Consider the following 21,337-nt stretch of genomic DNA (forward strand, 5'->3'; position numbering starts at 1 on the left):
ACCGGAAGAGGATGCGACAAGAGAAAGACGAAAAGTTCGTGAAGCTCCCTTAGCTCTATTTTTTTCATGGATTTGTCCAAACAAGGAAGGATACGGGCGGAAGAGATATTATTCGTTAAATACACATTTAACACAGTAATATCTTGGCTCTGCATACCTCAACAGCTTTGCTAACCGTCAATTTCTCGTTCACTTTAGATGTCAGCACTAGAGGGCAGAACAGGTTTTCACCATCGTTGTGTTCCTACGATTGCTGGAACAATCGTAATCTGAACGAGGCATAATCTTTACAAATAATCCGATTGCTTTTACTCGATTAATTACCAACACTCTGTATTCATTTATGCACACCAGAATGAACACGAAACACATAACAAAGCATTAACAGGAAAAAATAACCTGTTCTAATTAAGCCCATGAATTCGTAAGCGTTCCATTTTGGTCCACCAAATTTGACCATACATTCACACATGAACTATTATGGGTTAATTTCCCGTGTGAGACTCACGAAATAGAACAATATGGAGAGAAACACGCTATATTCATCTTCTTAAGAAGGCATTTCAGTGAAATAAAACTCAGAGGAAATCGATCAATTGACGCATTTTTACATATGAATCCCTTTTTGGGTGGCATTTTACGATTCACGTCAATTATTTATGTCAGGAGATGATACCATTAAAAAATCAAATACTCGAGGTATATGATGATATGAGTGTTTATTATATATGATTCAATTTTGCCGGAATATGAATTCAATTCTTTTCCAGCGGCGAAATATAAAAATTCTTTCCCAGCGGGAAAATATTCGTAATTTCAAATACCCTGGCATAAAATTGGCGTGAGAAATAAGGCCTTATAGGGAACAGGTGCTGCGAAAATAATCTTTTAACTTGACTGACTTAAATCCTGGATGTCCCATTCCTGTTCAGGTCGCTTCCATTTACAATGAAAGCAACGTAACAATCGTTTACAGGCATAAAGAACGTGTTGATACACAGTTTATCAAATGAAAGTTGACTCCATGCAAAGGAACTGGCAGCATTCCTCACCAAGAATTGAGTTTAGTCAGTTTTTTCAGTGAGTCACTACCTATGATGTTTTAACTATACAAACAGCGCGTGGCCACCATCAAAGATGCATCATTATTTTCTGCTTGGCTTAATCCTGGTTTTCATGAAATTAAAAGCTTAAAACCGTAGCTTAAGATACTAAAAAAATGATTTTCAAGTCTCCTTCAATGTTTGATCAATTGAATTTCGTTATAAGCTCCCAAGTTGTCATATCTCGCAATGTTAACATCAATTTTTTTTACCTTAGCCGGCATTGTTATACTTAAAATATGATAAAACTAGGCTGTTTTTTAACCAGAAAAACTATATTTAAACCAGAGTAAAATAGCGGGAAAAAGGCTTTATCGCTCATTTTTATGTCTTAAAAAAACACACCTGCGCCTATGGCATTAGAGTGAGAAAATGCAAGACCTATTACCTGATGTGGTGGGTGAGTTACTGCTTCTCAATATTATTTTATTTAATAAATATACTAAAAACTGATGAAGCATAAATTTAAAATCTACGGCAGCAATCACGGGTATTCTGGATGACGAATTAGCTACGGCACACGAGTAATCAATTACAAAACTTTAAGGGGAAGATAAGTAAGAGCCCACATCGGCTTCTGAGCACGTGACCAAGAAGGAAATGACAAAATCCGAGATCACGAGATGAACATGTTGGGTGTGATTGGCTGAAAACGATAGAATTAGACCTGCAGTCGCTTGTTTCGATTGTAAAGTTTAGATCCATTAAATTGAATACTCACGAAGATGAAAAACATCAGAATTTCAATAAATATATTCATAAATATTTATATTCTTGTTTACATTTACAAGAAAAATGCTGAAGTAAGGGTATCAAGGTTGGCTTCTGGTTCTGGTTACTGCGCAGTCAATATTCACAAATGTTTCACATATTTCCCCTGCGGCCAATACAATAAAGTTCTTGTTAAGCCCGCAACGCGATCAGTCCTATATTTTCTCCGGCTTTAGCAAAACAGGGGCATATATAGGTCAACGAATATTTTTTCGTGAAACCAGATTTATGAAAAAACATCCATGTGAAAGGGGCTAAATTTTCCTCATGCCATCGAGGATTTCGTAAAAAAATAGATCACGGCATTTAGATACAGTTGGCTGATCAGAGTCATCAATCGGCTCTTATTCATGTAGGTCGTCACCTTTGGACCCGGGTGGAAACTCAATAAGCCACCCCACTTCATTGAAGCATCTAGAAAGATGATGGTGTAGGACTAATCGGGTTACTGATCTAGGATAATCAGGGATGCAATCTTTCTGAGCATCTTCCCATTTCATTCAATCAATTCTCGATAGTGAGATACATCATGCTCCTAGGATCTTGAGAAAAAATTGAAAACGTATTAAAAAAAATTGAAATATCTGATTCTAGAGACAAGCAGGAATATTGGGGTTCAAAACTGATTTGAGTACTTCTGCCTGACGATGTAAGCTTTTTTTTTTAATAAGAGGCGATCAATAGCGTGTTTCACAAAAATATCTGACATAGCAATTCCTTGCCGAGAACGGTTCAACGTAAAGGCGCCTGTGGAACATTTATACACCGATTACTAAAATGTCCTCAGTTTCTTGAAAGCAAGTATAATTCACAGACCGGTTTCAATAAATACTTCGTAATTTAATTAAATATAAGACAGTATTTCTTTTGAAAAATTTCCTCTGGGCTATAAGCATACTCAGCGTATGTGGGTTTACCCTAAATTTTCTTTTTTATTCACTTTAATGTGCGTTGGTGTGGGCCAGAATTTGGGCAAGTTTTCGAGGAAAATTAAATTTACTGCTCACAAATTTTTTCGGTAACTGTTGACATTTTCCCCGAGAATTGGCTATGCGAAACCAGAGAGCATTTTATAAGGAAAAATCCTGTTCTCTATTGAGTAAATCATTGAATGAATTAAATGTAGTACATTTTTTTTAAATTGAGGATAATGGTTTTAAGAAAGCTAAAAGACGAATTTAAAGAAGGTAAATGAATTTGAAGAATTTTTGCAGCCAGCACACTTCCCAGTTTAAAGTTACATGGTTCCATGCATAAATTTCCATTTTATTCACAGCCTTTTTGCGTTGGTTAGGAAAGAGTTTGGACGAGATTTTAGTAATCTTTGGTACATTTGAAAAGTTTTGTGCTGAAACATAAGGCCCCATCTTATTTTCTGGTAGGAGTTACCTGGTTCTATCCATAATCATCTATATAATTTACTTTTGAGCATGTGCAAAATAATTTTGGCGGTTCCCGTGTAAAATTTATTCAAGCCCGGAAAACCTTTGAAAATTACGTTTAAACAAATTTTGCTCCAGCATATTTTCTCGTGAGTGTTACGTGGTTTTACCGTTAATTTGCCATATTATTTGTTCTTGGGCACATGCGCATTGGGTTGGGCCATACTTTTGGCGGTTTCCGTGTAAATTTCCTGTTTCTTTTAACATTTATTCGAGCCCGGGAAACCTTTGAAAATTAACTTTAAACAAATTTGGCTCCAGCATATTTTATCGTGAGTGTTACGTGGTTCTACCGTTAATTTGCCATATTATTTATTCTTGGGCACATGCTCATTGGGTTGGGCCATACTTTTGGCGGTTTCCGTGTAAATTTCCTGTTTCTTTTAACATTTATTCGAGCCCAGGAAACCTTTGAAAATTACGTTTAATCAAATTTTGCTCCAGCATACTTTCTCGTGAAAGTTACGAGGTTCTAGCGTTAATTTTCCATATTATTTATTCTTGGGCGCATGCGCATTGGGTTGAGCCATACTTTTGGCGGTTTCCGTTTAAATTTCCTGTTTCTTTTAACATTTATTCGAGCCCGGGAAACCTTTGAAAATTAACTTTAAACAAATTTGGCTCCAGCATATTTTCTCGTGAGTGTTACGTGGTTCTGCCGTTAATTTGCCATATTATTTATTCTTGGGCACATGCGCATTGGGTTGGGCCATACTTTTGGTGGTTTCCGTGTAAATTTCCTGTTTCTTTTAACATTTATCCGAGGCCCTACAAACCTTTCCTGCGGCAGCGAAACACTGTCGTGTCCATTCACTCGTCGCCCGCACTGGCGGCGATGAATAAAACAGCGAGGCTGTGATAAATCGTGGGGGATGGATGCTCACTGTGCCGTGTTCCCTTGTTCGAACGGGGAAACATTGAAAAGAAACGTGCTGTGCTGCCGTGGGCCGGATGTTTTGGGCCGAGTGGAAGGCTTGCACGCGACGTTGCCTCGCAAATGAATGTCCTCCCCTAATAAATGCAAGCGGCGCATCCAGTGGGTGGCCGGGCTAACCGGCGCGAACTGACGCGCTTATGTTTTCTCCACTATATCTATCCCTCGTCGCCCCTGTTTGTTCGCTTTATTTGCTCATTTTTCCCCACGACTGGCTTACTGAAACAATTCTTTCCTCGATCCGGATAGGATACGAGTGAATTCAGAGGCGAAGTAAGTTAGCCCACGGTTGTTATGGAAATAATAAAAGGATGACTTTTGTACTTTTTATTAGTTTTTCACTTTAACCTCGACCTGCTTCAACTTTATTTACGTTATTTCCAACGGACACCTCTCGTGTGTGTGAGTGTGCTATAAATGTGACGTAAATAACCAGAAAAATGGGTTGCGTTGGAAATATAATGCCTACGCAAAAAAGGTACGAGGAAAATTCATTTGCGAAGTCCTCACGAAATGATCGTGTTAGCTATCATTTTGCCCTACCGCTCAAGGTAAGCTGACATAATTCTCTTGTACGATTTTGTGAATCGAATACAAGTGTAAAGGATACTCATATGTTAAAATTGCATCATTGACAGACAGAGGGATATTTAAAGGGGGTTATTGAAATTGACATATTTTTCAAACGTGATTTAAATGGAACCGCTCTTAAATAAAAATAATCAAATGAGAAAATTCCTGGATGAAATAGGATACGGATGAATTCAGGAATTAAGAGTGTTGAGTTTGTACGTTATAGATATCATAAAAGAATAATTTTGTACTTTTTCGCACATTTTTTTATTTCGACCTTGTACTCTTTCATCATTACTAACGTCATTTTTATGGCCACTATTGCACCTCATGTACATGACGCAAATAATCAGCAAGAAAAGTTGCAACGGAAATATTAAGTTAAATATAAATATACCACCATCTAATAAATTGTTTTTTTTCGAAGCTTCTACAAAATGAAAGAGTCATTTAATCATTATACCTCTAGTTACAACTCAAGGGTAGGATGTTAAATGCAACACGGTCATATTTATCGTTAAATTCAAATTAGCCTGATCTAGTTTTTACCAAATGTAATTTTTAAATTAACCTAATCTAATAAGCCAATTTTTTCTGCAAAAACTTTTGAAATAAAACTAAATTACTCCTTGTTTATATAAGAACAACTACTAAATACTCAATAATAAAAATAGAATCCATTTCGTTTCCAAATAAATTTTCTGTCTTCTCTCACTCATTGATTGATCAACAGAGAGGTTAGTTTGGAGGGTGAAGGTAGGGCTCACCCCGGACTAAGACACTGGGGTGTGAAGTTCATACTCAGGGTAAGGGAGCGGGGGAATTTCTTTCCCGTATCACGTGCTCTTAGAAGATTTTTAATTTTCGAAAGCTCTTCGAGACTTGAACCCAGGACTCTTCGATCAGCAGCCTAGCACATAATCTCCACTTTTAAAAGGAGTCGAAAATAAATCTGATCTAACCTATTAGTCTAGGCCACATCGAGAGTGAGTCACAAGTGTTTTGTCAAAAGGTAAATGTAATCCTTCATATGCTTTACCTGCAAGTCCCCATATACAACGTTAAATTTTAGTTTAATTTACGTTACGCTTATATTTCCCGCTTCAATAAACATTTGTGCAAGAAAAATCAAGAAAGAAAACATCATTAGAAAAAAACATTGGGAAGACTATTAATGAAATAAACCAAATATCAAAACTCACACATTTTCGAAATAAAATGTAAATTCAACCGATCATTTCAACGTGTACCGCGATATACTAGCTGTCTGTTAATTCATCGTATCTAAAATTCTATCCCACCGCATACGTGAAAGAGTTCTAGCAGACCACTCTCCTAAAGTACTCCCCTCTTTGTTGTCCGACTACGACGACAACGAGTGTACCAGCTGCCGTTAAGACATTTCCAACTCTTGCAGGAAAAATATGGAATAACTGAGTCATAGACATTGCTTATTGCAATTGCCCACTGAAGTGTGTGTGCAGCATAATGCACGATGGGGACAATTGCACACAGGGGCGGATCCAGGATTTCTTTCTGGGGAGGCACAAGGATACCCCGCAATGCCTACAAAACGAACGCAATCATAAAAGTATTAAAAATCTTGCATATTTTTTTTAAGGGTCTTGGGGCGGGGCGCACGTGCTATCGTCCCCCCCCCCCCCTAGATCCGCCTTCGATTGCACCTACAAGTGCAAAGGCCGTTTTACACGGGGCACGTCATTGCGCAATCTGACGTATGTACGGAGGCGCAATCAAAATTGCATGGTATAAAGCCGTGAATTGCTAGAACGCATGGGAGAATGCGTGGATGCGAGACGGTAAAATAACCCCTGCTCTAATTCGGAGCTTGCATTCTCGCAATTTCAACAATTTTTTCCCGATATACGTCGCAGTGGAAACTATGAATATTATGAAGATTATTCAGAATATTCTCGTGAAATGAGTAAAAATGCCAGTAATTTCTACTTATAAATTAGTACCGGATGTGAAAATGGCAAGTTGTGTGATAATAAATTTCCGAGTAGCTACATAAAATATTTGGTTTCCCAACTTTGAGTGATTTATCATAGTGTCTTGAAAAATGTCTCGCGATACTCCAGAGATATGTACTTAAATAAACGCAAGGGAATATCATTAGATGCATAAAGTTTCTCGGGTTTTCCATCGGTTGATATTCTCCATGTTTCGAACAGCGACTTGCTGTTCATCCTCAGGAGATCTTCTGAATGCCGTTCTTCTAAATTTAACAAGCAACAACATCAACGGAGACACTGGGTTCCAAATCAGCGATGCTTGTGGACCAATATTGATATCCCTTATATGCAACAAAAATGGCGGGAAAAGCACAACGCGCATGAACCAATCAGATTACACCTGACCATGGCATGGAGTGTATACATACTTGTCAAATTTACAAGAACGGCATTCAGAAGATCCCTTGAGGATGAACAGCAAGTCGCTGCTCGAATCGTCGGGAGACATTGGAAACATCAACCGGTGGAAATCCCGAGAAACTTTTCTGCACCTGATACGCCGGGTAAATCTAAGATCATACATCATTAGAATTACGTTTTTCGCGCGTTATGCATATGTGTTACATTAAGTATTGAACTATGGGAAGGTTTGCGACGCATAAACTTTATTCTTCTGCCATACCGGTTTCATGAGTGAATGATTCATTGATTGATCTTTAGTGTACGTTCCTTACATTTTCGAGAGACTTGAAATTCACCATGTATATTCATCCATTCACATATACGTTAAAACATTCTAGAGGATTCCATGAATCTGATTGACGTGGAAAATGTGCAATTTACGATTATGATTTCCGTCTTATTCCGATTAGAGCGCGTCGCGGAAAAGTAAAAACTCTTCGTAGTGGCGAAAGCAATCTTAACTATGCGAGGAATTTTCGTCTCCCATTTCATTGTTTTGCCTTGTTAATTGTACGCATATTAGTTTCTGCTTAAGTTTCAGGATAATCACGTTTCTGCCAGTGCATTTACACTAAATAGAACAAGAGTATTTCAACAGCGTTGCGCACTGAATTTCGTTTGTTCTTTGTTCTAACAAGTAACTCGCTACTCGCGCACTCAATAGACGACGAAATTTCGTGAATGAATGCTAAATTGCGAGTACCTACTGTGTAAAGCGGTAAATCCATTCGTTTTCGCAATAATCATTGCACGCAAGATTGAGAAATGAATGCAGTGCTAACCTGTGTAATGAGGTTCCTCGTGTACAACAGCCTTGAAGAGACCAGAGTTACATATTCAGCGCAAGTGAATGAGATGACAGAAAACAGACTACTAGTGATCAAGAGGGATGAACACTGTAAGCAAGTAAGGAGAACAATTTTTCCCTACTCCTCGCACCACTCTATGAACACTACCATTCTGCGTTTTTTTATTTGATAGTACTTAAGCATTTTTATATTATATCGTTCCATTGAAAATTTTTATTGAGAAGCAATAATATTATTTCGAAGGAAATTCGATTTCCAAGCAATTCTTTGCTTCATAATCGGAAAATTTAACTGTGAGTGTTGAACCCATTTTACAAAACCCTTACTCGGTACTTACTTACTCGGTATTGTACCGTGCAGAGTAAGGGAGTGCTGGGGTAATACATTACACCAGTTAGGGGCAATACCGCTCATTGTCAGTGAGGTAATACCCCAAAGTCATGAACGATATTGCAAAGGGAAAAAACGAAGATGGAATATTTAATTTTAAGTTGTATTCCATCTTCGAAATAAGTAAAATTGCCCCGCAGTATGGTATTACCCTGGTCTATCCCACTACCATTTTGTGTTTTTTTATTTGATAATGCTGTTTATTATTTTGTTAACTTTGTTTATTGTTTTGTTATTAATTGTTGTATGAGTTTTGATTTGTAATTGTAAAATGTATTCTTTGCTATTATGTGTCCTTATACCTAAGAGTCCAAGCGGGCAACTAACAGTAAAATTTCACCAACTTTTTATCATATTTCTTGATTTTTCTCAGTTTTTACAATTTTTGCTATTGTCATATGATTTTTTCATCATTTTTTTGCATGATTTTGCTATCTTTTTTGCATATTTGATTATAAATCGTTCAACAATTTCTTCATCCTTTCTTTATTTTTCCATATTTTCTTTTTTTAACTATTTTTCCTTCAAATGGATTTCCAGCAGTGGCAGCTTTTTTGTCCGTCTCCCACTCCCTCCTGCCCCAAAGTGGTTCTGAACCCACCCCCTACGTATCCCACACAATCCCATCACTCCGTTCCACCTTCGTGCCGGCCTCTATCTTCCTGCCTTGGCCTCCACTTTCTTGCCACATTTCCCCGCCCGTCCACCAACCCATGCCTGCACCGGACCGCGATCCGGGAACAGCGGACATATGTAGGGCACGATCTAATTGAGTAATTTAATCCAGACATAAGCTGACCACAGCACTCGGACCTTCCTCATTCCTTTGAGAACTCAATCACTTCCCTTAAATATCCCGCTCCAAATTCCGCCGGACTACTCCACCAATTTCTTCTAATTAGGTTAGGTGCCATAGGTGGCTCTGTCATCTAACAAGTAAAATCTCGATTGTTTCTGGCTTTACTTTGTGAAAATCCATTCTGAACAATAAAAAGTTTAAGTACTTTTTCACCAGAGAAGAATTTAAAATTGCATATTAAGACACATCTAACTTAAGGGCGTTATTATGCAATACGAAAGATAAAATTGACATAAATGATAGAAGTGGCATTTACAGACTCAAGTGCAGTGACTGTGAGACCTGTTACATTGGCCAGACTGGACGTTCGTTCCGATTAAGAACAGAGGAACACGGAAGGCATTTGAGAAACGGGGAGTTAGACAAATTTCGCATTTCGCGAAACACTTATGGGAGAGTGACCACAGGAGCGATTTTGTTCCGGAAATTCTCCACCTTGAGAAAAAGGGAAGAAGGATGGACTGCTTGGAGGAGTTGGAGATTAGGAAGCACATCAAGAATGGAATTTTAGCAAATGAAAATATTTTTGTCAACTATTTACCCCTCTTGGAAATTCCCCTGAAGCTGAGTAACGCTCCAACCCCAACGCAACCCTCTCCTACCAACGCGTAATAGCAACCAGATAAACAACAACAAAGTAACTGTTAATAAAACGATATCTGTACCTGATGATGTCGTCTCTGCGACGAAACCGGTCGTCTTGAATAAATCGTGTGAAAAAGTACCATAACTTTTTATTGTTCAAGTAAAATCTCCGAAACCTTCTTCATATTTTTAACCCCTTGCGCTGTAATGACGAGTGTATCTCGTCATCGGATTATCATAAGTTTAGCACTATTTTGAGAATTAATATAATTATTTTGAAAGCTTAACAATGTTAAAACAGTCATAGTATACAAAATAATTCATATTTAATGAAACATGATGCATTGGAAGGATTAAAATGATTTTATTCGAGTAGCGATAGCTGTGTTCTCCATGTTTAATAACCACATTTTATTTCACGGTCCTACGTTGATTATAAATTACAAAATTATCATTTCATTACCTACCATTTGAAAAAGAACCGCAGAAAATAAATAGAGAATAGGAGCACGATATTCGGAAAATAAATCGAACTGGAAGGTGTTAAGCCCCCATGCTAGATTTCTGAGCATAAGGTTCAAGGAAACTGTATAGAAGAGGCCCAATTCCATCACATATACGGCTAATTTCTATTGCCGCTTCGGTCGCATTTTAATTAGCTTTAAAAAAATGTGCACGACGCGGTAATGAGTGGAATGCGATCCACTTTTATTCAATACTAGCTGACCCGGCGAACTTCGTAACGCCTAACAATCAATGAACTTACAGTTTAGTTACACCATTTATAAATCAAAAGCGGCTGTATCACTTTTAATCATATTTAGTTTATTATAATAAAATAAGGATACAAATTCAATAAAAGTACGTAAATGAGTATCAAAATTGCTTGTCAGAAAGACATTTTCTTTATTCAATCTACATAGGGTGGATCGGACCACGTATACGCGGATTTTTTTTCAATAACTTATCTTACGTTTTAGCTCAAGAAATTTTGGGCATTGTGGTTTTATAAAGCAGTCAATGAAATAAATTATACGCATGCAGTTGTTGGCTATTTGAGTTATTAACCATAAAATTTTTTTTTTAGGTCCAAGTCTATTGCGTAAACTTGGCCACTTCACAGGGCAAGTTAACACAACGCCAGACCGACGCTTGACTGATGCTCAAAATCGTGTAAGAATAGCCCTTATGAAGCAGCATTCGTATCAAATGACTTTAGGCGCGACAGTCATAGTATCTCTGGAAAAAATGCACTGCGTAAACGTGCTGCAAGCGTAGGACAGGACGTGTTCTGTAAGTAATTTAATGATTTTTTAAATGAATTTCAAAGAAACTACCGAAAATATTCGTACAAACATTTTTACTTAAAAGTACTTCCCTTGGGGTTTTACATATTTTTATAGCGAATCTGCCATATCAGGTACGCGCTCAGGAAGGCTTCTTGGGTGACCTCTCGCAAGTTCGTCGTCACGACTGATTGCCTCTCTTCTAAGTACGAAAAATGGGTTCATTTTAGGAATCCCTTAATCCGAGGCAATAGAAAGAAGTCTGCTGGAGTGACTTCTGGACTATAGGGGCTTGGGGCAGCGTTTAAATCTCCCTTTTTTCCAGGAACTCGTGGACCCGTAGAGCGTTGTGACAAGACGCTGTGACGAGATGGAGTAGCCAGATAACGGAGATGTCATTTCTCGTCTTGATGATCGTTTTCCAGAGTCGCTCCAGTACTTACATGTAACATGTATGAGCAGTATTAAATGTCTTTTCTTGAGAAATAAATTCCTTACGAGCGTGATGCGCCCGCTCCCAGCGGGCTTCCCCCGCTCTTTTCAATGCAGGTCCACAGAGGGATATCTCATGTTTCTAAATTTAAAATGTACAAAAAAAGGCAGGGTCTTATGTGCAAATTTAATTCGAATGTTCATTTACAAATTGAGGTCAGAGGACCTCTTTAAAAACAACATTGGGAGTAATTACACTATCCTTTGTTAAACGCACATGATGACTCATACTTACGTATCAACAGGAGACTTGAATGTGGAATCAGCCGCATTTTGATAAAAGTTATTTAAAGAATGCGAGATATTGTTGCAAATGAACAAATGTATCAGATAGTGCGCCATTAACGTCAGGAATATTTACCGGTTGTTGATTATTTTTGTTTTTTTTTCTAAATTATTTAAAAACCAATTTTAGGAAGCAGTGGCAATATTTAGGAAGTAAGATATGCCGTCGCATGTTCTCTGATAAATTCTGTGCATTTTGGTACCTCATTTGTAGAGTTTGGTTGCGTATAAATTGAGAAAAAGGTATCTGTACAGTAGAAATAATATAGAGGATAGACAACTTCCTTGCCGTCTAAAAAGATAATAAGCACTGATTTCACTTTTGATTCACTCATTCTTGCGATTTTGGGGATTTGCCTCCTCCCGGTCCTTCTTTAAGGCCTTTAATCAATTCAAAACTTGTGAGTAGGACAGAAAAGAATCCCCGTAAACCTCATGAATCATTTTGTTTGTCTCTTCAAGAGATTTTTTCAGTTTAGGACAAAACTTAAACTTTCTCGATTGTCGATGTTTGTTTACAATGACTGGCGTCCTGCCGCTTCCACAGCTTGAAGAGTAATGAAACTGGATTTTTTTGTAAAGCTTAGCGTCGATTCCACCTACTATAAGTAGTTTGATTCCACTCCGACCAATAGATACGGCGCAGAAAATTCATTTGTCTTACTTTAGGAACGCGCCCTGTATTATTTATTTAAGTCCTTTTCTCTTTGAGGGAAAATAAATTTATAATAAACTGTTCGCCAGAATACCTCTGTCACTTTATCACTTTCGTCGAACTTGAAAATATATTTTCGTTGAACTGTGGAACTGTGATATGCGAAACCCTAAGTACCGATTGATTTAAATGACCATCGATGTTTTCAATTCTCAACAGGCCTCTGTTCACATGTAGTCTTCGAGAATGAATATTGAGCGTGGATATCCTGAGGCGTGATTTTTCTCGCCGTCATTGGGCGATCGCTGGGATTTTAAGAGATGGGGCTCGAGCTATTGATCTGGCCGGAGAGAGAGAAAAAGGGACTCAAGCGGGGTTGGTGTTAGCGGGATATCCGAAGGATGAACTCCCTCTCCCCATCCTCCGTTTCAAAACTCGAAGACACTTGTGGAGTTCACCCTGCCTGCCTCACAATGGGTAGGCTTTTACGATCGGCTAATTAGTGCGTTGAATACGACATCCTCACTTCGATACAACTTAAATTCTTTATTAAATAAATATAAATTTATTATAATGATAAAAAATAAGAAAATATATATGAATTTATTATTAAGTATGCCAAAAAATATCCATCATGGTAGTACTGAGAATAAACAATGACAAAATCTTACTGCTAAAGAGCCCTTAGATTCAAACATAGCTCATCAACTTGTGCTGAAGAAAACAAGACTTTCATTGCTATGAATTTGCATAAATTTGAAAAAATTCCAAGAACCCGATAATAAACTTAAAACATGAGCTGTGTAAACGCTAATTAGAGAAGTATGATAGAGTATGTACATATTTCAGTGAATAGCCACACAGCATTTGGACCCAAGACGTGCAATAAACTACCCTCGATGTCGAGTTTTCCAAGGTATTTCATTGATCTCCGGCCTCCGATGTCGTCAATCTTTTAAACAGAGGAGAATCGCAAATCATACTTCTCTAATTAGCGTTAGGGATTTGCAAAGTATTTCTTAGAAGTATAAGAATAACTGATTCGTTTTCATTCAAGAGGTATTAATGATACGCTTGCTGCCGACGTTTTGTACAGTTTGTCAAAAAACTTACGCGTTATCAATTTCTTCAACGGTAAAAAGTAAAATTTTGGTTTCTAAATACTATACGGTTCAGTAATAGTATGCATATCATGACAAAAAGGTATACTTAATTACAATTTACTGCAATTCGAGGCGACTTTAACGCTATCATTAAACGTTTAGTCCAAAAAAGTTTATTACTTGTTATCTAAACGCGCAGCGGGTCAGGAGAGTACTATTCATCTCAATCTCGAAAAATATATTTTGTTGAGGAAAATAATTTACATTTATTCAAGAAGTTATCAATAATTTTTAGACAGAATACGATAAAAACGCATTAAAATATACGTATTTTTAATTTTCACCGATTCGTTGACGTTTTATAACGATGAGCGACCATTTTATGCACTCATACAATTTGCCATTTAACGTTAAGCTACCAGTCAAAACGGGAAGATATGGCTTGAATCGATTGATTATTATGCCACGAAATATCCATCATGATATTACCTGCGACAACTCTGATCGCTACGTTGTACTTAGTTTCAAAATTAGCCCAACAAATGGCACTGAAGAAAAAAAGACTGTCAATGCCATGAATTTGCACAAATTCCAAGGACCTAATGTACCACTTTAAATATGAGATAATATGCACACTAGTTAGAAGGAGTCTGGCATTGTTCTCCTCTGTTGAAAAGATTGAAAGACATGGGAGGCCGAAGAATAATGAAATACCTTGAATAGCTCGACATCAAGGGCGGTTTATCGCAGGGCTAAGATGACAAATGATGGGAAAAAACATGGTCATCGTATGGCAATCAATTACTTTCAGCATTAAAAAGGACATTGTCTCCTTACAAATACTTTCTGCATTTTTATTAACGCTGTCACGTGGATCATACAGTCAAGTATGAACGCATGTATGATAAACACATGCATATAAAGATTTTTATCGTATCGCATAACACAACGATACGTCCAATGCTGAAAAAACTCGAAATTTTATTGAATCGAAGCTTATCCCAGCTGTTTCTGGTCACAACATGATGCCTGCGTGAATAAAAAAATGAATAAATAGCCTAAAAGAAAAATTATAGCATTAAAATTAAGTAGACCCTATTTTTACGACTAAACCATCGTTAATATTGAATCCCACCGCCCATATGGTAGGTAAAGTGCATGGTAAAAACCGACCAATTAATGAATTTAAACCATGTAACAACAAAAACGGTTCATTAGGAACGCCATAATCAAGAAAGGCATTTCGCATAGCTCAAGTAAAGTTTTTATTAACGCCAGAAATTAAAATTCACCAAGTCATCAAATTTCCAGTAAGAGTTATAGCATTAGAAGAAAAAAGATCACCCTGATAAAATATGTATTGTATAATGTGACAACTATTTTGAACTATTTGTATCAGCAGGTATCGCAAAAAAGATAATGTTTATACACTATAACAAAAGCATACATGGAGAGTATCACGAAAAGTCACACTTATGAAAAAGAATACAGTATCAGAGTACAGGGTTTTATTTTGACCAAATATCCATATCTTACCTTCCATGTCATACCTTCCCTCAAGCTCCTACATGCTCCATTTATAATATTTCGAGAGCTTTCGATATTTGAATGCTTCCGTTATACGCACGGACTAGTACCAGTATGATTATTATGAGCACGATTTTTAAACTAATTATTGCTTCTTACTCTGCCATTAAATTGCTGTTTTAAGAATAGCTAATGCTGCGCCTTTAGTATATTTACTTCATATTCGATTTTGTAACGATTTCCACGCTAACATCCAACTGCTTGTGATAGATCCTAATTTATAACACAAAATCTCTGGTGAATCATTCATAAAAAAGAAAAAAACCTTAACAAGGTTGCTTATAAAATATTTATAGACCAACTCTTCATAAATAAAACATGCATTTTTAACTAGCCGCTCTACTTATATGGGCAAACCGATGGCATCGCTTGAAATTTTCCCACCAACCCCATTTTACTCCTTTCGCCGCCCCCATTTAACCCCCGACCACCGTCCCATTAGACCCCCGCCACCGGCCCATTTGACCCCCTCCCGCCCACTCCCCCATTTAACCAGGTCCCTTTGAATCAGCCCCTGCATGACGCAACCCTCCCCACACTCCCGGTGGCCATCCAACAAAGGGCTCAGTGCTCTCACACACCAGCTTCTCCTCCAACCCCTGCTTCAACCCTCCACCCCTACAAGCACCCCCTCTGTCAGGCCGAGCCAGCAATTCCTCACCCGCTGTCATAAGCAAGGGACGCTGACGACTATGAACAGAGAGCCCACTCCGAAAAATTTCCTTTCTCCTACCCCACATAACCCCTCCCTATTCGCTTTTCGCCCGTCATTTTTTTTTCATTCGCTCCGCATCCCTAGGGGGAAAGAAACTATAAATAATCTCGCAGAAATTACCTCTCAACTGCTTGACCGTGTTTCCACCATTGTGGACGTAATTCTTCGTTCATTTTTTTTCTTTCAATTTTGTGATGCGATATTTTTTTTGGAGAACATTCGTTCAATTTGCTCTACATCGCCGGGTTTAATTTTGTCAAATCCGGGGCAGGAAGATAATGAAAGCAAGATATAGCGGGAGTATTGACCCGAAAAAATGGAGGAATTCATTTCATCGCTGGACAGGTCCAAATTGAGTGTGGGGATAAGGAAGTACCTCTCTGCAAATGCTGGGGGAATATATGTATTCTTATACCAAAGTCTTCAACGCACAAATTGATTGAGGAAATTAAAAAAAGTCATAATGATGACGCAGGGTACAGATCAGGACATTTCAGAAGGCTGTAAAACTTACTCATGTAGCCTCAATGCGTTCTGTTATAAAAATACTTATTGAGAGTGTTCCTGAAAATGTTAACATTATACATACTTCATAAATGAATTTATGATATAAGTACTTAACTCTTCTCGAGAATGAGCACGAAGCCATTTCTATGTAAAATACAATCATCCCAATTTAAAAAAATGCACGGAAGGTTTAAGATACAAGAACCTTACATTCAAGAATTTGGAAAATTGTGAGTGCACTACATAGTCAGGGACCACAAACGTTTTCCGTCACACAGCTGCTAAAATTTTCCATCAAAATAATGATAATTTCGGCATCATATTGCGTGATAGCAACATAGCAAATCATTGTCAAAATTGCAAGACCGTTTATCGTATAAGTAAGAAGGTTAAATTACCATGGAGTCTCTTCAAAAGGGCTTCATTCAAAGATGTCATACAATAAAATAGTTTTTCATGAATAACATCTTACCACACGATGACCTTTTGCTCTAAAAATTCGATTTTTAATGACACTGTTACATTTAAAAGGCAAGTCCAATACGAGTTATGCTTTTCGCGCAAGTCTGGCCAATTTTGGATAATTACTAGCGAAGCACTTTATTTTCTGAGAATAAATATCACTACAGATCGATTTAGGAGAATAATTCTACATAAAAGACTTTGTTAGAGAGAGTATTCATCGAAACGGAAGGTTGGAGGAGAAGAAATTATGAAAAAACATGAATTACAGAAAGGAATCCTTCATTCAGTTTCAATGGTCTTTTTACTAAAAACTTTACATACATTAAGTTGCATTAAGCGAGCAAGCCATGGAAGAAACATTTTAAACATACCTGAGGGGAGTTTTAGAGTATTCATATGACGTTTAACGCATACCTATTGCTGATTTTCAGCTGATATACTCAATTCAGGAAAATAATTGAAAGAGTAATTCAAGTTAATTTTTTGGATAGTATTGGTGGAGTTTGTAGCGAAGGTAAAGAAGGAATACACGTATACAAAAGTGGTTGTTCCAGATTGAAATGGCTGTTTGAAGATCGTAAAACTAGAAAGAGTGATTTGCATCCATTTTTCTTTTATATAACCGATTTAAGGTAGGTACCCACAATGTGAAAAAAATTCTCTATTTCGTACGCCTCAGTAATTCATGCCTTCAAACTGCTTTCATAAAATTTTATAGCACTTAAAAGATGAATAATGGGGTAGCACGATAAAATAACTCTTTTACTATGGCTTCTGAAAACCATTAAAACGATTTTATTATGATATTCTGAGCGGCTAAAGTGGTCCATCATGAAGCTGCCGCAAATTGTCAAAGTGACGTCAGGAACTTTGGTCGTTTAAATAAATGATTACTTTTTACTGCGGTATGGACAACGGTATCATTAGCCAGTTTCTGCAAAAGAGTGTGTTTCCCGCAAAAAAAGGAAAATTACATTTTGTAGCCATTCCGGTAATAGGAATGTGAAAAATTACACCCTAAGTCATACTTGGTGGCATAAATAACTAATCCATACACTGAAATACCTAACCTTCTCTATTTAGAACCAAAACAAACCTTCCGGTAATTCCACGGAGTAAGAAAGATAAATTTTATAATATTCAGAGTACGTTCCGACTAAATCTAGTCGAAACATTAGTTGTTTACCAGCATTTAAAATAATGTCTGCTCCTTATATTTTCAAGTATCCGTAATGCAAACTTAAATTATCATAAAATGAACGAAATTCCCCTGATTTTTATCGCCGATATCATAATGGATTGAGTTTTACAGGCACTTACTGAGCACGAAAAGTAGGCACACAATTCAGATACGCATGAACATTGCAATAAAAAAGTGAACACTTTTTGACCAAGTTATAGTGTGTTCATGAATTTTTCAACTCCCAGCAAAGATTTGTGATTCACACTAACTTTTTTTATTCGTGGGGCATGTTCTATTTACGCCATATAAACACACTCATGCGTGCCACCTTAATCTCCGTCATCCACCCTCCTTAAAATGTAAACGGGAATTTCTCTGAGGTTCCAGATGCTAGGTGTAAGTAACTCGGTAAACTTAGGTGGAATTGCCATAGAAATATTTAAATCATGACAACATAGAGGTCCGGGAAGTAAAAGGTCAATGGCTTGATTCCTGAGATCACTTGTAAACATTGGCGTACCCAGCGGGGGGCAGGAGGGGCCAACTAGAAGCAAAAATAAACTTAGCTCAATACGAAATTTTTTTATCAAATTTCTTTTGAAGAAAACTGATATTAGTACAAGATATGGACCTAAAATAAAAGCCATTAATTTTTTGCAAACAAATGATTTTATAAACTAATAATCCACTGTCATAATTTTCTTAATATGTTGGTTTCCCTATAACCTTTTCTGTGCAACAACTTGAACGACCACGGCTTGCCCCTCCCTCCTTAGTTTTGATCTTGGATACGCCCATGCTATTAACCAAAACGTTTTCTACAATCTTTCTAAAAGAAATTATCCCAAATTTACCTTCAGTTTTCTCGCGGACATAATGGGGTGCTCTCATAAAATTGAAAAGGTAATTTTTTTTACATGTCTAGATAACTAAGTTAAATTTATTAACGTATGCGAAATATGACTTCACAATTCTCAATATTCTTGTTGCCAGAAAGCTTCAAAGTTCCCAAAAATTACTAAATTCTTTTCCGATACAAGAACGCCCTGTGACGTCAGAATGCGAGAAAGCAGACTCGCTCCATAGTAATAACAAAACAGTCACGACGATAACAAACATCTACGATGATACTGATTCATAACTTGAAGGGTGTGTAAAAACAGTTGTGAATAGTTTAATAGTTTTACGGTGCGTGTATTGCGCAATGGTTGACTCCGACTTCGAAAAGACCCATTCTGGGAACATTATGAAGGTACATTAATTTAATAATTTTCTAATACTGTGGAATTCGCCTTAGATAATGAAGACGAAAAAGTAATAAGCGCTATTTGTCAAGACTGTGCTGCATCTTCCAGCATGCATACGTTCTTTAAACCTGTAAATTATTCAGGATAAATATTGTACATGACTGATGATGAAATTAACGTCATTAACTGGGCGCGACCGGAGTTGGAGCCTCTTATTCGCCAATTGGCGGATTGGCGGTGGTTTCTAGAACTATTTTTCAATACAGTCTCACACACTTTTCTACAAAAACTATACCAATCAGTCACTGTTTTATCCGTCACTTTCAAAACTGCCATATTGTACTTTTGTATACACTGCCCTAACCATTGACTAGTCAATTTAAAAATTTGACATATACTTAGATGACTATTGAAAAACCAAGAACCCTTTCTTACAGATCGTGAACATTCATGCGGATTATTTTGAGTTTGATTTTTACATACCCATTCATACCCATCAGTCTTCTTTGGTCTCTTAGTTAATTTCATTTGCCTTTAACACTTGGGACATTCATAACTTGACGCAATCAAACCTTCATTCATACACCAATTTAACACACACTTTCGTCCGTAAACAAGCAATAAAGCGAAATATCCGCTAGAATTTTTTACCTCTCTTGAAAAACATTCATCCAAATTCTTTTTGTAATCCACTTCCACTGAAGTCATGTTCGAACGTTTTATGAAATGGTAACTTCGACAATAAATCCGATTTGTTGATAAAAATTTAATAACCATAACGCGCGGGGAAAATAGTTCTAGAAACCGTCGCCAATCCACCAATTGGCGAATAAGGGGCTCCAACTCCGGTTCACCCGGATATTTTATTATCACATTATCATCCATTTTCAGTGGAATTCCCCATTATGGAATGAATTTCAGAGTCACTCACCGAGTACGCAGACGCAGCAGTAGTAGAGGTACCATAGCCTCTCCATTTCCATTCTCTCTCGATCGCTGAGCTTTTGGCTGCATCGTCCATCCATGGGCCGACATCCATTGGGACGAGTTCACGGAGCAGGGTTCCGATCCCGGTGCGTGGAGGGAAGTGTGTGTGACAGGATAGGGACAGAGAGAAGAGAAAAGAGAAAAAAAGAGAGTTGGAAAAGGAGAGAAAGAGAAAGTGATAGCGAGAAAGAGACAGACCCCTTTCACACAATGTGACCGCGAGGTGACAAGCACGGGTTCGATTCCGGATGGAACGAAACAGGATGGTAAAAAAAATATACACGTTTCCCTCTGTAATAGTGGTTGGCCAATTTTTTGACTTAGTTGATACTCCGACTGAAATTAGTATACTCGAAGTTGGTCGGATTTCCTCGAAGATTTCTTTTGATTACCTAACTCAGAGCTCTTGGTCATTAATTACCCTTATACTGTCTATTACTATATGCTACATAATATTGGATCAGTAAGTAAGTACATCTACACTAAAATTAACACGAAAAATATGCAGAATCTCCACTGATTTTGGACTTTGAAAAACATTCATTTTTCTACTCTTCGTAGACATGACTTGACGATTTAAAAAGTGATACCTGTTTATGTAAAATTTTTATAAGAAAATATATACATAATTTTCCATTTTTATGGCCATTCAGCGATTGAAAATAGCCGCCACTAACAATAAGATGGCCTACCTTAAACAGGACCTGTTTCTAGCACAGATCCCTTTATGGTTAATAATGCTTTTTTCCTCAATAAATATATACTTTAAAATCACTTACCATGTACATTGGCTTCTACAGTAAATGCAATTAGAAAAATATGCAGTTATACCTCTGAATGTGGATCCTAATCACTCTGAATTTTCAAGCTTCGATGTAAAAATACGTAAAGATGTAAAAAAATATAAATTACTGATATCAG

General features: G+C 37.2%; 1 protein-coding gene across 1 annotated transcript in view; it reads right to left on the minus strand.

Moving 5' to 3' along the window:
• LOC124169557 overlaps positions 1-21,337 on the minus strand; it is a 166,730-nt gene that overhangs the window by 75,915 nt on the left and 69,478 nt on the right. Inside the window, exons 3-4 of the mRNA XM_046548197.1 lie at positions 20,361-20,437; positions 15,806-15,976 (exon numbers count right to left, since the gene is read on the minus strand). Coding sequence (XP_046404153.1) covers positions 15,806-15,976; positions 20,361-20,437 — 248 coding nt within the window. The remainder of the gene's footprint in view (positions 1-15,805; positions 15,977-20,360; positions 20,438-21,337) is intronic.

This window comes from Ischnura elegans, chromosome 12 (assembly GCF_921293095.1).
Source record: "Ischnura elegans chromosome 12, ioIscEleg1.1, whole genome shotgun sequence".
In the NCBI taxonomy this organism is placed as follows: domain Eukaryota; kingdom Metazoa; phylum Arthropoda; class Insecta; order Odonata; family Coenagrionidae; genus Ischnura; species Ischnura elegans.